General features: G+C 36.9%; 2 protein-coding genes across 2 annotated transcripts; both read right to left on the reverse strand.

Annotated features, from left to right (window-relative positions):
- Positions 1 to 2184: 2184 nt before the first annotated feature.
- On the reverse strand, positions 2185 to 3717 carry LOC113337784 (omega-hydroxypalmitate O-feruloyl transferase-like). The gene is made up of 2 exons (XM_026583371.1): positions 3185 to 3717; positions 2185 to 3072 (listed from the first exon to the last, which is right to left on the reverse strand). Exons 1-2 carry the CDS (start codon positions 3629 to 3631, stop codon positions 2449 to 2451), a joined length of 1071 nt encoding a protein of 356 aa, XP_026439156.1. The 5' UTR covers positions 3632 to 3717; the 3' UTR covers positions 2185 to 2448.
- Positions 3718 to 4564: 847 nt separating this feature from the next.
- LOC113338001 (cell division control protein 48 homolog C-like) lies at positions 4565 to 10753 on the reverse strand. The gene is made up of 12 exons (XM_026583528.1): positions 10069 to 10753; positions 8786 to 9381; positions 8330 to 8482; positions 8109 to 8225; positions 7901 to 8005; positions 7304 to 7369; positions 7112 to 7176; positions 6772 to 6977; positions 6534 to 6670; positions 5769 to 6435; positions 5331 to 5478; positions 4565 to 4683 (listed from the first exon to the last, which is right to left on the reverse strand). Exons 1-10 carry the CDS (start codon positions 10751 to 10753, stop codon positions 6391 to 6393), a joined length of 2175 nt encoding a protein of 724 aa, XP_026439313.1. The 3' UTR covers positions 4565 to 4683; positions 5331 to 5478; positions 5769 to 6390.
- Positions 10754 to 19081: the final 8328 nt, after the last annotated feature.

Genomic DNA, 19081 nt, shown 5'->3' on the forward strand with positions numbered 1-19081 from the left:
TATTGAGCCAACTCAATATACACTTTTAGGTACGGTTACCCATATCTAAATGAAGGTATAATTCATTCGTGTGTAACAAGCTAAGACCATCTAACGGTGGAGAGATATTGCTTTGGTATTAAGAAAACTTAACTTGAATCTTAAATCAGGATTTCATCCAACGGTGAATATTGATTGCTTTGTTCCAAAGTTATCAAACCCTGATTTGAAGACTATATAAGGGAGAACTCTAGCAACTTGGAAATCTAATCCCACACTTCTTGTGTGATACTAGTTTCGAATAGAGTCGATTCTCCTTTAACCTAGGTTTTTCCTAAAACCATTATAGGTTAACGACTTAAAGACTTCATTAGGATTCTGAAGCCAGGCCCAACTATTTTCTCTGTAGTTGCGTGTTCTGATCTTACTTGTTCTATCGTATTGAGTACTATCTTCTCTAAGATTTGCTCGAAATGTATCTCCGATAGATAAGATATAAAAAGTAATGACAAAGCTCTTCGTCTCATTCTTTGTGATTCCACAATAACTTGTTCTACGACCATATAGTTAAGTTATTATGAGGTGATTGATATTTCTAGGATGTTCTTCGGGAATATAAGACTGGATTATCAATTGGTTCATGTTCACCTTGATTTATCAAAAGACGAAACAAAAACTTCATAGGTATTTATGTGGGAGACAGATTTATCTATCAGAATAGACTTTCCTGTGGGAGACAGATTTGTTTATCAAGTCTTCGACTTTGGGTCGTAGCAACTCTTAGTTGTGGGTGAGATCAGATAAGGGAATCAAGTGTGTCGAGTTCTGTTGTGATTCAGAGGCGTAAAGAACGCGACTGTAACTTGATTAGTGTGAGACTGGTTAGGGCTCAACTGCATTCCAGTCCGAAGTTAACTTGTAGTAGACTAGAGTCTGTAACGTCTTAATACGGTGTGGTGTTCAAATCTGGACTAGGTCCCGGGGTTTTTATGCATTTTTAGTTTCCTCGTTAACAAAACTTTTGGTGTATGTGTTATTTCACAGGTTGTGCGTGGTTCAATCAATTGGTAAATCCAACCTTTGGTTGTTGATTGAAATTGGTTGACACTTGAACATTGGTATTTGGTACCGTTCAAGTTGTTTCTCATAATAATCTGGCTCGCGGATTTCTATCTGTTTGATTTGCTGATTACATTGAGAAACAGAGATATAACTCTTGGATATATTTTCTTTTATTGAGTCTGACTGTCTAGTTGATTCTCTTGTAATTATATTGGAATTAGTCCATACAGATTGCCTAACGAAATATTGTTACTAGACTTGCTATACCTTTGGTAGATCCTCATTTTGTATGGTTCGCAAGGGATACTTAGCAAGAGAATCATCACATCTAATTAGTACTTCTTCGTTTGCCTTTGGATTAATCATCGTTATACGATGACTACTTTCATAGTAGTAATCTTTGCTGGCTCATTAGAAGAAGAGGGCGTGTGGTGGACATTTCCTTGATTTTTAGCATCATCTGCATTAAGGTGTTGCTGCGACAAACAGATTCAGTATGAGTAAAAAAAATTAAGGAAATTAATCAAACTAAGATTGAATTTTGAACAGAATTAATTATCAAAAAAATATTTAGACGAAGTCCTATGAACTAGATTGAGCTGCTAGATTATCATAAAAGTGTTGCAGTTCAAAAAAAGTGTTGTCTATTTGTTAAAACTAGTTCTCTCTCCTAGCATTTGCTCGCACTTGAACTAGCAGCGAGATAGTAGCGCTGAATGGTTCAGCGCCACAAAAAATCACATTTTCGCTGAATGGTTCAGCGTTGGGAGATTTATTTTTTGATCTGACAGCTGAGATTAGTTGAGCTGAACCAAACAGCGCTTGGCATTGATGTGGACTGCTAATCTAGCTGCTAGATTAGAGCCTCTCCAATGGAATGTGTGTTAAGGAAAAAGTAACAATCCACGTAGAATCCACAACAATATTTATAAAAAATCATCTCCAACCCATTGATGTGAAGATGATGTGGCAAAAAAAAAGCTAGACATCCTCTAGGTGAACCTCTAGTTTTAGACATTCACTTAGAGGATGTCTTCCCATCCTAGTCACACTTTTGTTAATAAAAGTCAATGAAAAATAAAAATGGAAAGGATTCTAACCAATTATATGCCTACAAATAAGTAAACAAATAATTGAGCACTTTATGGATTTGAGATAAAAATTTATTTTTCCTAATATTTAGGATTTTATACTCAAAGGATGTCTTAGAAGTGATGCCACCTATGAAATATTCACATTCACCATTGGAAAAACTCTTAGCATTGGCATATGACTTAGGAAGTTATCCTAGCTGATGTGGACCGCTAATCTAGCTAACCAAGCGCTGATGTTGACTGCTAATTTAGCTGCTAGATTAGCATTGACATATGACTTAGGAGGTTATCCTAGTTGACGTGGAACGCTAATCTAGCTAACCACACGACTTAGCCTTAAAATTTCATCAACTAGAACAGAAAATTTCTCGGTTTTAATCCGGTTCATGGTCGAACAAGCAAAGCCAGGAATTAATGCATTTCCTGCAAACCCTTTCGGTGCACGTGGAACTATCTTCCGGCGAACGTCAATGGGAAATAATACAGTGGAAATGCATTCATCTGGTAACTGTGTTGCAATGCTTCTTGCTTTCCATAACTTTGCCGCTAAAACATGGAACGTCGTGTACTTCATAAATTTTCCATCTCTCTGGACTAAAGATTTTAAGTTGGAGATCCAACTTTCTGACAAGTAAACGAGCTTGGTAGTAGTCTTTAGAAAGGGTTGTTTGATTATGGCTGGAATGAGAATACTCCCAGGGATGCTAAAGGATATGTCTGATACTTTGGGTATGGAGTATTCAAAGTGTGGGTGACTGATTCTTGGTGAGTTACGTGCTTTAAAGATGCTACGATCCGAGTTCGGATGGATAACAAGATCATCTCCGCGTGTCAATGAGGCTAAGTTCACGATGAATTCTTGAATTGCGGTGCCGTCTAGGGTACAATGGTTGGATCGAGAAGCTAGAGCTACACCTCCACATTGAAACCGAGTTAGCTGCATTTATGCAAAGAGAAATTCGATTCATCAGATATACACGAAGTAAAATGTAGTTGAGTAGGATGCAGGACTAGGCATATATACACATATCAAGTGTTAGCTACTGTACCTGTAAAAACAACAGCGATTTATCTTTGAGCTCCAAATTCATCCACTCCTCATCACGCAAGAAGGAAACCAGCTTTTTGAATTCAGGCTTATTTGGACTCCTTAACTCACCGAGTTGACTCATCTCAGTACTAGTAGTTACTGCAACAACTACAACACCTTCACCATTACAATCAATCTCAAACCGATCATCATTCTCTCCCTCACCAGCTTGATGAATAAGCCTTCCAGCCATGAAATCATAAGAAACTAAAATCAGTCGGAGCGCACGATAAAAACTAGAACAAATTTCTGCAAAACTGATAGCATTTATTGTTGCTTCGATGAATGATACAGTTTCTATGTAACTAACAAGGGTGAGGTCTATGTTAGATAAGAAAAGACGGCGACGATTCAACAATGTCTCAGGTACAATGACATGCTTTTCGACTAACTTCAAGTCCTCCATACCACTAATAAGATGAAGTTATAGCTATAGCTAGAGTTTGAGAAGATTATGAGTTGTGTGATATGATTCCAGTAGTACTACTGGCAACTGATATATAATCAGTGTTGTCATATGTTGTTTTAATGAAAGGGTTGTTGATGTGTTAGGAGAGAATTTATTGCTACATACCAAAAACTTTTATTTCTCTTTGAAAAATAATAGAATTGCATGTTAAGTGTTTTGCTACAACGAGAACGCACAGTGACCAAGATTTTTGAGGACAGAACCCATAAGAAGTAAAAGGTTAATTCGAAGTGGAAGAAATTGTTAACCAGAAGTCTAATGATGTGTCTGCAAATATAAAGTGGAATTTAGCAATACACTTTAGTAGGTGCAGGGTGGTTAAGCTTTTAAGGCCCCAAACCTACTAATTTGCAGTTTTCGTAACCTTGAATTTAAATGCTGCAGAGAATAAATATGGTGAAATGTCATCGCAATGTCTTTAACACGCATAGCTATTAATGTTATTAATACTAAGGGTGCACACGGTACGGTTCGGTTCGGTTCTTGCCGAGACCGAGTACCTGTACCTCCCACCCTTCGGTTCCTAAAAATTGGACCGGTCCGGTACCGAGTACTTCGGTTCCGGTTCCATTCGGTACCGGTCGGTTCCGGTTGGTTACGGTACCGGTTCCGGTTCCATTTTCAGAAAAAAAAAAAAAAAAAAAAATCTACTGCCCTGTTTTTTACTTTTTTTACCTGTTTTTCAATATCTCAAAGCAACAACTAATAAGTAGCAAAAACAGAAAAATTCTACATAAACAAAATTCTACATAAACAAAACATTATTTTACTTTACTGATAGGAAAATTTCTACTAAAAATTGTCACCTGAAAAAGATACTACTAACGATAATCGGGGGAATTAATCTAGTACTTGACGGGGGAAAGAATTTCGAGTTGTGCGCCAAGCTGTCCTTCAACAGTCTTCTCGGCCTTAAGTCTCAACTTGTTCAACTGCTTTTTCCTTTCATACACAAGCTGGGATCTTGCCTTTCTCTTCTCCTCAAGTTCCTGAAATTTTGAAAACAAAGATAACATAAGAATACACATAAACATATGGATACATATAACCTGTAGGCAATAACTGATTTTGTTTTTGGTTAAACAAATTCAAAGATACAAAAATGCAAACTCATAACACAAAAAATGTGTACAGAAAGGAGGAATGAGTAGTGCAGGACACCAATCACACAATTTAGCCAACAAAAGTTACAAAACTAAAAGGAACTGAAATTCAAAACTGCAATTGGTCACAGGAACAGAGATGATATGCAACATGCTGGAATGCATATTATACAGGGCGACAGTAGCATGAACTGCTTTAAACTAATCTAGTATTGTGCAAGTGGTAACTAAATGCAAAAATACAGCTAAATAATGCAACTAATAACCTTGACAACTACAGAACGATAATGAACTTAAAGCTATGAACATAACAAAATCAAACTACTACCTATAGCTACAAGACTGATATATCTAAACTAAGGATAAAAATACTTAGGGTTTCACAGAAGAATTCTGTTCCATAAGAAAAAGGCATGTAAACTGCTATTTTGGTGTCAACTATAGACAATTGGGAAACACCCCTAACAGAAGGCATGTAAATCATATTTGTATGATATGATTTCATTGTTTTGAGAATAGGCATGCAAACTCACTTGATTTCACTTGAACATAAGTGATATTTTTCTTGGAGAATTCTGTCATAAACTCACAATTGTACCAAATATTGGCGGAACCCTTGCAAGCCCTTGTCTGAGGCCTTGGGTTCAAGAAGATTACTTTGGCACTGTTTATAGTGTAAGGCTGCAAAAACATAAACAGTATCATTAGTCAAACACGAGACGGTTCAAGTCATCTTCACGGACTAATGAATCAAAGGACATCTCAAGATTCTCAAACCCTAAATAACCAGAAACACTGAATCGAACAGCTTTAGCAATAATAATCATTTTTGAGTAACACCCATATCTCAAAACAATAATTTTATATCAGACATAGTTAGAGATTTGAAAAAAACCCTAGAAATGAAAAATGAAACAAAAATGGTTTCAATCAAAAAAATAATAATTGAAAAGAAAAGAAAAAACACTTACCTAAATCTGGTTCCAGCAGGTTTGAGATCCACAAATTGAATAATGAGTTGTGGGATTTTAGAATCAGAACAAGAATCAATGGTAAATGTTTGGGGTTACTAATTTCTCCATTTCCATGGCTGGGTATATAATAGTTGGTAAGGAAATGAAATTGAACCTGTATGAGTTGATGAGAACGATGAGAAGAAACACGGTGAGGGAAAATACTACGAAGACAATCTCCAAGTTGTTTAGTCTTTTGAAGTGAAGGTTAACAGAGAAGATAGAAGAAGTTCTTCTCCTTCTCAGAACTCAGACACAGAAGAGGCGAAAAACAGAACTGAAACCCTAACCAAGTAACCAGTTAATGTTAGCTTATATACCCCCCTATAATCCAACGACTGACACAATCCCTTATCCCCTAAATCTAACGGTCATAATCATTCGGGAATTCGGTCCGGTACGGGACGGTTCTTGTATTGGACCGTGTACCTGTACCCCCAGAGCTCGGTTCCTATATTTTGGACCGGTACCTGTACCCTGTACCTCGGTTCGGTCCAAAATCAGGTACGGTTCCATCGGTTCCGAGTCGGTCCATCGGTCTGTCGTAGATGGCACTGACAGATTCCATGGAAATATTCTCCTAATCTGAATAGCTTGCATATAGTCTGTCGTAGTATCTCCGCTGCTGCTTTCAAGAAAAAGCAAAGACAAATTAGACTCACCAGCTGGCATGCACACAAGTCTTGGGGCAATAATTCATAATAAACTTTGAGATAAAATCACCTCATCGGTAACAGATGGTGAGATTGTCTCCACTGCTTGATCAAAGTGTGTTTCATTGATCGTCCATTTCTTTGTTTCGTGACCGCCCTCGCCTGACATTCGCTTCTCCGTTAGGGCAATCATGGCGGCTTTGTCAGCTTGTGAAGGCATATAGTCATATCTCTGAAGCTCAGAACTAGAAGATAGAAAATGTAATTGGCTGGACTACAAAATCACACTACTTCAGAGCGGTGCATACATACCACTCTAGCAAGATCAGCTCCACTTAGATTCTCGTACGCTTTCTTCCGACCGATGGCGACTAAATCTACATCCTCAGATATAGGTTTTCTCTTGGTAAGGGCTTTTAATATCAATTCCCGTTCTTCTGGACCCGGAAGGGGGACATACATGTGTTTCCCTAGCCGACCAGGTCTTTTGACAGCTTCATCCATAACCTCTGGCCTACCGATACATACAACAGCCGCTTGTCAGACCCTGAGGGTTTCATTTTTACTCTCCTTATCTTACGGTTATGTTATTCTTTACTTTACATTTTGTTTTCTGATCTGAAACAAGAAACGGGGGAAAGTGCGCACCTGTTTGTAGCACCAATCACAAAAACACAATTCCGTTTGTCACCTCCATCTAGCTCTATAAGTAACTACAATTGCAATAGAAACATCCAATTCAAACTCCATATAAAAATGTTTAATCCTTTCTCAAAGTTCTAAAAGTTAAGAAATAAATAGAGGCATGCAAAAAAAGACTGGCTCCAAATTGTATTTAACCTGGGTTAAAAGACGCTCAACTACCCGTCCCCCATCATTTCCACGTTTTGTTGTTATTGCTTCCACCTGGGAAGTGAGACAACACCTTTTAAAAGTTACTAATGAGATACAAACTACCTCGGTAAAATGCAGTACAAGACACCGTACCCAGATACCACATGGTGAAGAGGGCAAAAATGAGAAAAATGTAGAGTCAAGAAAGTACAGTTTAACAACTAGCATCAAGTAATAAATGTGAAGTGAAACAAAATGCACAAACATTGACGTTATGTAAGGTTCAGGTAGTCATGAGTGGTGAAAGAAACACATAAACTTTCGAATTTTGAAACAAAGGTAACTAAATGAATTATGACGTGCGGATAGGATAAGAAAATGGTTAGAATGAGCATATGATCAGGTTGTGGAACTAACACTATGAAGGTACCATTGTTATCACCAACTGTTGTTTTCATGTAAGGAAACGTTTGCACTTTCAGGTTCTACATTACAAATGGCTTTAAATGAATGATAACACTGGATGCAGCATGGTGCAGCTAGATAGAGTTGTATGTTGAAGACATAAAAACAGAATAGTAAAGTGTAAGAAGAGACCAGTACCTCATCAAAGAAAAGAATGCAGGGAGAACATGCCCTAGCACGAGTAAATATTTCCCGAATTGCCTTCTCAGTCTCTCCCACGTACTTATTCAGAAGTTCAGGGCCCTAGACGGTGACCATAGCTAATAAGTAACTTACAATAGTCAAATACTGAATACTGAACACTCAAGGAACAAAAGGAAAACCAGAGAGTACGAGAGACAAACACCTTAATGTGTATGAAATTCGCTCCTGCCTCATTTGCTATAGCCTTCGCAATTGTAGTTTTACCACAACCAGGAGGCCCATAAAGCAAAAAACCTTGCTCGAAACCTACACCAAATTCCTGGAGAACCAAAGCACATCACAAATAGGAGTTAATTATGTTATGCGTAACATGTACAAATCAATTCTAGGATAACAAGAGCGTCGTGCCAACATATGACTTACCTCATAATCCTCGGGGTACTTTATACAACTGACAATATATTCGTCAAATTCCCTCCTCAGGAAGTCAAGACCGCCAACATCTTCCCACTTGATATTGGGAGTAGGTGAAAATCCTTCTCTTCTTAAAGATGGTTGAACCATTTTAACCGCGTCCTGCATATTTACAAGAAATCTGAAACATAAAATATTGCATACTAAAGAGAACCATTGTAGTTTTTTCTGTAATAGCTTATGTTTCTGGGGAGAATACAAAACCCGGAAACAAGACCCCTAAAATAAACGAAAAGAATTTGTACATTTTGGCAGAGAGATGAAAAATAAAAATAGACAACTAGAAACGTCATGAATCATATCAGAGGCAGACACGCATTTAAGTAGCTGCACGATATAAGCAGCTTACCCTACATTAGTATGATTTCCCATCAAGCACTAAAAGGTTGTTCGAGCCAAAAGTACCTCGAAATCACTCATGATAATGCCCAGTCCTTCCGTTGTCCATGCCTCCAACGGTTGCATCAACCAGTCTACGTCGGGCACTTCATTATTGCATTTCCTAATAGCAATTATCCTTTTCTTTGCTAGCTTACCAGCCTTCTTAACAAGTTCTGACAAGTCAGCTCCAACAAAACCTGGTGTAACTCTGGCAATTTTTGCTAAATTACAATCCTTCAGAAGTTCAAGATTACGTGTTAAAAGAGATAGGATTTCAGCTCGTGCATTTTCATCAGGAATACCCAAAGCAATTTCTTGATCAAATCGCCCAGGCCTCCTGAGGGCCGGATCTAGAGCCTCTGGTCGATTTGTTGCTCCAATTACAAGAACATAACCAGCTATCTTTTCAAAACTTGTTGAGCTTGAATCTACATCTGGAGTGCCTAGGATTTGGGGCTCGTCCATGCAAGTCAATAGTTGTGTTGCTATTCGTGTTTCTATATCCCTTTGTGAATTTCCCCTTTTGGAAGCAATAGCATCAATCTCATCAATGAATACAATTGAAGGACCCGTCTTGTATGCTTCTGAGAACAGATCTTGTATCGTCTTTTCAGATTTACCTGAAGTGATATATACATAAAAATAATGAGATATACGTCTCTACGAAGCAGTCCCAAAACCTCGTTAAATCCAAATATGCACCAGCTAATAACTAAATTTCCAAAGGGGACATAGACACTAACTTTACAAAACACAAATATGAAATAATGTAATAAGAGGGGCATGGTCATCTCCCTAGGCAGTAGGCTCCATATCCAAACTCCAAAGGTTGGGTGTCTCACAGCAGCCCAACTTCCTATGTAGGTGCACCTATGTGCTCGCCTAGGGGCCCTGCAACGAGCTTGGGGCGAGAACATTGCAACCTAAAGGGTAAAGTGTCACTATATTACTTTATGCGTTTCTATTCCTTTCTCAGTGTGGATGCACTTCTTGTTTATATCGCAATACACAATTTACATTTAGCTTGATTAAGTCCTATTTTGCAGTAAAACTTCATATAGGTTTCATATACATATGCAGGAAATCTCCACAGCATCCATGTGCAAGATGCACCCTGGAGACTTTGCTTAATGTGGGTGCCTGGCCGTTGATGCTGAACATTTGACTAACTATCGGAGTCTTTCTTCTAGTGTTTAGGTGGGATCCCAAGTTTTCTTATTGCTCACATATGATTCAAACTGGAGCAGCAGTCTTAGACACGAATAGCTAAACAGAAAAACATATATCTATTGGAATGAATTTGATACCTGGAATTCCAGAAACTACTTTAGCAGGAGTTATCTTGTAAAAAGGAACTCCAGCTTCATTAGCAATGGCATGAGCAAGCTTGGTTTTCCCACATCCAGGTGGTCCATGCAGCAAGATCCCACCTGAGGGTTTAACACCCAGCCTCTTGTCCAATTCTGGATGTCCATAACGAAGCGGATCAATTACTTCATCATGTATCCTATCTAAAACCTCTTTTAAACCTCCAATATCCTCAAACCTCGGTCGTTTCTTCACTTTCCCATCATCATCATCACTTTTCAGTCCCCCATCTGTGGTGATGGCACTCTTCGATACACTCTCCTTCCCTGTTTCTTCACCTTTATGCGATTCCAACATTTTCGTCTTCTTTGGTTCAATTTTCATCTTCTTCTTTGGTTTATTTTCGACTTCAATTTTCGTATCCTTATCTTCTACTCCATTATTCCTCTTGTTCGAAAGATCGTAAGTAACCCTAAGCGTTTTATTGAACAAATCAAGTGTATCATTCGAAGAAGAAGAAGAAGATGAATTATCTACATGCAGATTATAGCATGTCCGTGGCTGTTTTGAAGCTCTTTTGACATTTTTTGTAGGTGTTTTCTTCTTTCGCGCAGCTTCTAAAGCTTTCATTCTACAATGGAGGCTTTCGCCCAATGAAGGAGAAGAACATGTGTCTCTAACCATCTCTAGAAAATACAAAGCCTAAAAACCCTAATAAACAATGTAAAAGGAATACCAAAATCCTTCAGCGCATACGAGCTGTACTGCAACTCCACCGCGTTTTCTTCAAACCCCAATTGAATTATCTTTCTAGGGTTTTAGGACTGTTGGGCGCGGCAAAGCTTCTCTGCGTATCCTTCAAATGGACTCAATAGTCAATACCCGTCTAGGCGACATAGAGAAGTGATTTCTACTGAGGCGGAGACCATCTAAATAGCGCGTTTTGGGAAGTAGTAGTGTTTCTGCTTTTGCTTTAGAAGAAAATAAATTTTTTTGCTTTCAAAAATCGATTTGAAATCCGATATCTAAACTGATTTTTTTTTTGACTTTTCGAAGTCAAAAGTAACATCTAATTACATATCCAAACAAGCTATAAAGCTCAAGGGGACAAGACCGACAGACGGCTCTGCTAGAATATGGAAACTATTATTAGGACGTACATTTCATTAGAGGGACATCACTTAATAGGACAAAAACGGGTCATCCATAAGTAGTATCAAAAACTCCTTATTTAAAATAATTTTGTATTGACTAAACAACCCTTATTTAGTTAATTTTAATTTAATTTAATTAGATAAAAATTAAATTAATGAATTTTGTTGCATACTTGGTGAATTATGGGACAAAGTTTTTGTGGGAAGAAAAACTGGTCGTAAAATAAACTTCTACAGTTGGAAATAATCCAAACCTGGACGTAAAATCACTTCTAGGGTTGGAAATAATCCAAACCTGGACTTAAAATCACTTTTATGGTTGGAATTAAAAGAAAACTAGACATAAAATCAGATTCTACGGTTGGAATTAAAAGGAACCAGGACGTAAAATGAGCTTCTACGGTTGGAACTAATTCAAACATGGACGTAAAACTACATGCAAATAAAATTCTACGGTTGGAATTAATCCAAACCTGGACGTAAAATCACTTCTACGGTTGGAAATAATTTAAACCTGGACGTAAAATCACTTTTACGGTTGGAATTAAAAAAAAACTCGACATAAAATCGGATTCTACGGTTGGAATTAAAAGAAACCTGGACGTAAAATGAGCTTCTACGGTTGGAACTAATCCAAACCTGGACGTAAAACTACATGAAAATAAAATTCTACGGTTGGAATTAATCCAAACCTGGACGTGAAATCACCTACGGTTTTTAAGTTTTTATTTTAGTTAAAGGGTAATCTAGACATTTTGTATATGTGTTAGGATATCCCGTAACCACTTTTTTGGACATTAAGAATCCAAATGAAGCCCCTTTATTGGAGTGTGACGCCCCAATAATAGCCTTCTAGAATATTGATAGCATTCATCACCGATAGGCAAAGAAGCTAACCTAAACGTGTAAACTGGGCCATCATGATAAAATTTAAGCACAGTATTGCATAGTGACCTTGCATAGTACATTACAATATGATAGTTTCTTGGGTTGTGTTGTGCCAAACGAATCAGTACATTGGCACATATAAGCATGAAGCACAATACGCTAAGAGAACACGTCATAACATACATAGAATATCACATAACACGGTATAATACACCATATTTCATGTGTATATTTCACAACATAGTCGTTATTCAAGTCAAGTCTTTGACATTTTATTTTCGCTATGTTGACTTATTTCTATAACCATGCATAATATATCTAGACATCTGAAAAATATATTTTTTTGGATAAGTATACTAGCAAAGCACATCACCAAACAACGCGGTCACTTTTCTGACATAACATAACACAACAACCCCTCTAACATAGCATAACATTGCACACTTTAATTGTTGGCGTAACACAACATGATACGCAACATGCTAATCGTGCACTTCACGGGAAGGGTTAGGCTGGGCGGGCAGGTTTTACGCCTCTAAACCTACCAATGAAAACTTTGTTTATACATTTAAATCCTTCTTATAATGATAAGGAAAGATACCCTTAAACATTAAATACTAGTTATTGTTTACCCTACTAGTCCAAGAATTCTATGATGGAATTCATTGATTCTGTTCGGGTCATATTCTAACCTATCGGTGCTGGACTCGTTGCTATCCCTGGTGAGTTCAATCCCATGTGTGCAGGTAAGAGAACTCCAAAAAATTTAGAATGACTAAGTAATTTTCTCGTGATTAGTATGAATGAAAAAAAAGTCTGGGATTCACTAAACATCATAATGATAGAGGGGTTGTCCAAATCGCCAGTAGTTTTTCCCTCCAGATCTTCCTCGAAAATCCTTGGGTCAGTCTAACATTGCTGAAAAGAATTAACAGAAATGATACATTTACTAAGAATACTTCTGAAGGTTATTGAGATATTCAAACCCATTTTTCAAAACTCAAATTTTTTTCAATCACCATATTAGAATCACTCAAACTTAAGGTTCAAAACTTAATCCTTCGTATTTCATTCTTTACAATGAGGTGTAAGTATATAGATTACAAAAGGGAGTAAGATAAACGTTCTTCTGCAATAGCGTGTTGTCGGACGAAGGGGAGGAAGAAAATAGGGCCAACCTACAAGTATTATTACAACCACTGATGAGTCAACAAGTAACAACTATCATTATTTACACTTAATTGTTCAACACTCTCCCTCAAGATGATGCATATATATTATAAATACCCAACTTGACAAGTGAATCGTTAAATACACTATTGGATATGGCCTTGGCCAGAAAATTTGCTAACTGTTGTGTTGTACGAACATATGGTATTTCAATAATGTTGTCTTCGAGTTTCTCATAGATGAAATTCCTATCCATTTCCACATGCTTCGTTCGATCATGTTGCACCGGATTCTCTGCAATTTTGATCGCTGTCTGGTTATCACAAAACAACTTCATAGGATTTTTAGTAGGGAAACCAAGCTCCTTCATATAAGCCTTTTTAACCATAAAAAATCACAAATTCCTTACACCATTGCCTGTATTCTGCTTCAGCACTTCTTAGATTTCCAAGTTACTAAATTACCTCCAACGAAGGTAACATACCCAGATGTTGATCTTCTCCTGTCGCCTTTGCTTCCCTAGTCTGAGTCGGTGTAACCCGATACAATGATATGTCCATGCTTTGAAAACATCAACCCTCTGCCCGATGTGGACTTCAAATATCTCAGTATCCTCGTGAATGCATTAGGATTATGCATAAATTTTCTTACAATACTTACAACATATGCAATATCAGGTCTTGTATGAGAAAGATAAATCAAAATCCAACTAACCTCTAGTATATCCCCTTGTCAGCTGGTACTTGATCATAATACTCTAAGCAAAAGGGGTAAGGTCCTGTTGAGATCTTACTTTAAGACTATGATTTTATTTCATAGGAGACCCAATCGACTCACAACCCAGCATACAGGGTTCCTTTAACAAGTCAATCACATATTTTCGCGGAAACAAGAAAATCCCATTTTCGTATCGAATAACTTCAATGCCAAAGATGTATTTAAGTCCACCCAGATATTTCACATCAAACTCATAATACAAAGAACTCTTCAGATTACTTAGCTCTTCAGGGACGTCATTTCCTATTACCACCATATCATCTACGTAGATAATAATCACGGTTAACTTGTCACCCACTTTTTTTAGGAACAAGGTATGATCAGCGTTACTCTGTGTATACCCAAATTTCTTCATTGATTGACGAAGTCTACCAAACCAAGATCTGGGAGACTGCTTCAAACCATATAAGATCTTCTTTATCTTATAAACCATGTTAGCATCGTTCGGAGCATTACATGTGGATCACCATGTAAAAATGCATTTTTACATCATATTGTTGTAGGAAAGAGCCTAAATTTGTTTCCAAATACAATAGTACTCGAATAATATTGATTTTTGCAACAGGAGCAAACATCTATTGATAATCAATACCATAAGTCTGGGTAAACCCTTATAGCCACAATTCTTGTTTTGTACCCGTCCATAGAGCCATCTGGATTATGCTTGATAGCATACGTATACCCACTTGCAACCAGATGGTTTCTTTCCTTCTGGTAACAATATTATTTCCCATGTATGATTTTCTTCCAGCGTTATCATATCCTTTTTCATCGAATCAGTCCATTTTGGATCACGTAATACTTCTTGTACGTGTTTAGGAATAATAACATCTTCCATCTGATTGACAAATGATTTTCCAGCTTCTGACAATCTATGAGTAGACATGTAGTTTGCAATGGGATATTTCACCTTCTTTGACTGTTCAGGTGAAAAACGATCTGGTGGCACCCCACGGTTACTCCGTTGTGGAAACTTATACATGTTTATCTCAGTTAATTCACAAGTATTGTCAGCACTAATCAAATATCGACGCTTACCTTAAGGATATCAGTTGGAGGATAACTGGGTATAGGTACCATTGTAGAAGAAAAGAGGGGGTCTTATACAATACGCTTTTGAACTGTATCTGGAGGTTGTGTAGTAGTCAAACCCAAATCGATTGAAGATTGATGTTACTTGAACTTTCTTCTATGACGGGAAGATGTATCTCATTATTAGTTGAAAATAAATCCATCCAGTTCAACTCTTTGATAGTGTTCTCTCCCTGAAGAGGATAACCTACATCATGTGTTGAGTAAAACTTCCTGTGCTCAGAGAAGGTAACATCCATGATAAAAAATAAATTTTGCGAGTAGAAGGATGATAACACCCGTAACCTTTTTGGTACAGATGATAACCAACGAATACACACTTTAGAGCCTAGCTTGTTGTGCAAATGTTTTTGTATGTGGACATAAACAACACATCCAAATACTCGTGGAAGAAACTTAAACTGAAAATGAATTTTCACAAACGAATCCAATGTATCCAAAGGTGTTTGAAATTTCAAAACACTAGTGGGTACACGATTAAGAAGATATACACCGCAAAAGTAATAGCCTCTTCCAGAAATGTGGCCTCATGTTTGCTCATATTAAACAAGCGCTAATAATCTTAAGTAATTGGCTATTTTTCCGCTCTGCAACACCATTTTTTTGTGGCGTAGAAGGACAAGTAGTCTCATGAAATAAGCCATTTTTCCTGAAAATAACCTTGTAAAGCTTCATTAACATATTCACCACCATTATCAGAACGAAGGACCTTTACAGAGGTGAAAAATTTTGTTTGAATCATTACATGAAATTATTTGAAAATGTTAGCTACTTCACTTTTATTTTTCATCAAATAAAGCCAAGTCATTGACAAACAAAACAAACCAACGAAATCCTAAATTATTGGTAGTTCGACAATGACCTCTAACATCAGAATGAACCAAAGCAAATCGAACTAATCTTCTGTTAAAACTATCTGAATAAGTAGTACGATGAATCTTTGCTAAGATGAAAGTTTCACAATTAAAATCAGAAGGTTTGCAGGTTGAAAATAGGGTTGGAAATATATGTTGCAAATAACCAAAAGAAACGTGACCTAGTCGGTGATGACACAATAATATTTGATTTTCATATGCAAGAGAGGACCCCTTGGATAACAAATACCGTCCTTCACACACATCTTCTACGTAATACAACCCCCTATCTTAGTACCACACCCAATTATTTCCTCGTTGTTGAAATCCTGAAGAAAACAAAAAGTCGATTAGATTAATACTACATAATTTAATTGTGCAGTCACTTGTGATACTGATAAAAGATTACTAGAGAGAGAATGAATCAACAAAGTGTGTTTTAAGGTTCAGGAAGAATTTAAATCAACTCCTCCAGCTCCAATAACCGAATATGGAACATCATTGGCATTCTAAATCGTTGAGCAATTAGGTGCACATACATATTTCAAGATATATGTTTCAAATGTCATGTGATTAATGGCACCATAGTCAAGAATCCAGCCATGATCTTTGTTTGAGTTAGTAGCTATTAGAGCTAGGCCAATATTACCTAACTTTTGTGGAATAAGATGATCGGTAGACGATGAAAGTTCATCAACTAATTGAGTAGCTATCATTGTTGCAGCTGATCATCGCAGTAGAACAAAAAGTTGTTTTTCCTTTTCCTTTCTTTGTTTTTGACTGATTGTTCCACCACTCATGATAACTAATCTTCTTGAAGCAGTTTTCGACAATATGCTTACCATTTCTACAATAAGTATATATTGTGCGTGTATTTGTTGAGGAAGATTGTTGGGACAAAGAATTATTCCCAAATTTGTTTACTGTCATAGCTATATGAGGGAAAACAACTTGATTCATCATAGTACTACGGCGTTGTTCTTCGCGCCTCAAAATACAAAAAACCATTTCGGGTCTAGGAAGTGAAGTACGACGAAGTATTTCTTCTCTGACAAAATCATAAGTATCATCAAAACTGGAAAGAAATAAATAAACTCGTTCTTCATCAATCTCCTCTTTTCGAATTTTAATTAAGTATGCTTGGGTAAAAGTAATTGGTTTACGATAATCAAGTTCTTGCCAAATAACCGTAAGATCGTGAAAAAAAATGTAGCCACCGATCTTGTTTTGTTGCCATAGCCTTACGGGATAAATTATAAAGAATTGATTTATCAGCCCCTTCAATACCTATGTTTCACTATGTCCCAAACATCTTTCGCAATAGGTAGACGAATGAAAACATTCATTAATTCCGGTTCCACGACACCAACAACCCAACCTTTTACAAGAGAATCTATCGTACACCCTTCAATAGATTGTGGAGTTGAAACAGTTAAATATCTTGTTTTGCTTCTACTTGAGACAAACGTAGTCACAATTTGTGACCAAAGAGTAAAATTTTGTCATTTAATTTCACACCATAGGGAATTGAAGTTGGCTCTTGTGAAATCGCAGTGGTCATCGTATGAGTAACATAACACAATATTCATTACTAGTAGCCATAAGATTAACTTAAAAAGTTTCAAAAAAGAAAAAGAAAAATCCAGTAAAGTTTGCAACAAGGAATCTTGAGAAACAACTTGCCAAAGATAATAATAGAATTCCTTTTCTTTAACAGAAAGAACAAGGTTAAAAAGAAGAAGGTAAAAGTAGTATGACCCAATCAGTAGTGTTAAAGATAAAACGTCAGATAAAATTCTTTCAACAAAACAAATTAAGTTTCAACGAAGCTTACTTGATTTTGAATTTTTTTTCTCTAGAATCAAATAAAAGAAGAACCTTAAGCGTAGCGGAAGGACAATCAATTGGAATAAGCAACACTCACTCTAAAGAAGCACTCAACTCTACCGTGTAACTAGCGCTCCCTCTAAAGAAGCACTCACCTCTACCATGAGAGGCTCCGATACCAACTCAAACTTAAGATTTAAAACTTAATCCTTTGGATTTCAGTATTTACGATGAGGTGTAAATATATAGATTACAAAAGGGAGGAAGAGAAACACGTCTTCTACAGTAGCGCGTTGTCAGACGAAAGAGAGGAAGAAAATAAGGCCACCCTACATACCATCCTACAAACACTATTACAACTATTAGTATTATTACAACCACTAATGAGTTAACAAGTAACTGTTCAACAAAATTGCTTCGTCAAACTAACTTCTTACCTTTTGATTTCTAAAAATTGAACAAAATTGAAAGAAATCTATTATAGGGGATCCAACCAAAAAGTTTTAGGGGCTCCTATGGATTCAACTACCCTAAAAGAAGATAAGGGAGACCTAATGTATAATCAAAAATGCCAAACTATCCTTAACCATTAATTACTAACCTAAAACTAAAACCAAAACAAAAGGAAAATCGCATCTTCTTCTCCCCCATCTCTTCTTCCTGTTCCTCCCAACCACAAAATCATTCATTTGTGATTAAAATCGTCGTATACGATGGGACGGACAAAAAATCCTGATGGAAACAAGAATCCAAATCCAAAGATAACATCATATGCAAGCAATCCACCAGCATCAGACGAATTTGGGATTCTAAAATTCAGTTTCAGAACTTCCCTACGGTGTGAAACCTTACTTTTTAAATCGTAGACTTAACCTACGGGCTGAAAAAGAAGAACTCCAAGCCGTATTTTTTTTTCTACGGTGGAGAATATTCAAACTTTCACGCTGTAGAAAAACCTGTATTTGTTCAGAATCTTCTGTGTTTGCTTACAGCTGATGTTTCAAACCGTAAGTTATTTTTTTCCATAAAACATTTCACACCGTAGTTAGGCACATTAGAGTTTTTTCCAAACCGTATGCTTCTCTGAGTTCGCATACGGTTGGTGTTTTACACCGTAGCTAGTTTTTTTTGTCACAGGTCCAGAAATCACAATTTTCTTAAGTGAATAGGTCGCAGGCCGAGAAATCACACTGGAAGCGAACTGGTCTACAAATAAACATTGGATTGATGTTTACAACAACGTTTGAAAC

This window comes from Papaver somniferum, unplaced genomic scaffold (genome assembly GCF_003573695.1).
Source record: "Papaver somniferum cultivar HN1 unplaced genomic scaffold, ASM357369v1 unplaced-scaffold_18, whole genome shotgun sequence".
Lineage (NCBI taxonomy): Eukaryota > Viridiplantae > Streptophyta > Magnoliopsida > Ranunculales > Papaveraceae > Papaver > Papaver somniferum.

Excerpts from the sequence above, each read along its gene's own strand:
- LOC113337784 (XM_026583371.1), bottom strand. The coding sequence starts at position 3,631 with ATGGAGGACTTGAAGTTAGTCGAAAAGCATGTCATTGTACCTGAGACA. Across the intron at positions 3,073-3,184 it reads AATCGCTGTTGTTTTTACAG|CTAACTCGGTTTCAATGTGG; the intron begins GTACAGTAGCTA and ends GCATAAATGCAG.
- LOC113338001 (XM_026583528.1), bottom strand. The coding sequence starts at position 10,753 with ATGGTTAGAGACACATGTTCTTCTCCTTCATTGGGCGAAAGCCTCCAT. Across the intron at positions 7,177-7,303 it reads TTGAGCGTCTTTTAACCCAG|TTACTTATAGAGCTAGATGG; the intron begins GTTAAATACAAT and ends TTGCAATTGTAG. Across the intron at positions 6,671-6,771 it reads TGATCTTGCTAGAGTGGTAT|CTGACAAAGCCGCCATGATT; the intron begins GTATGCACCGCT and ends TGCCTTCACAAG.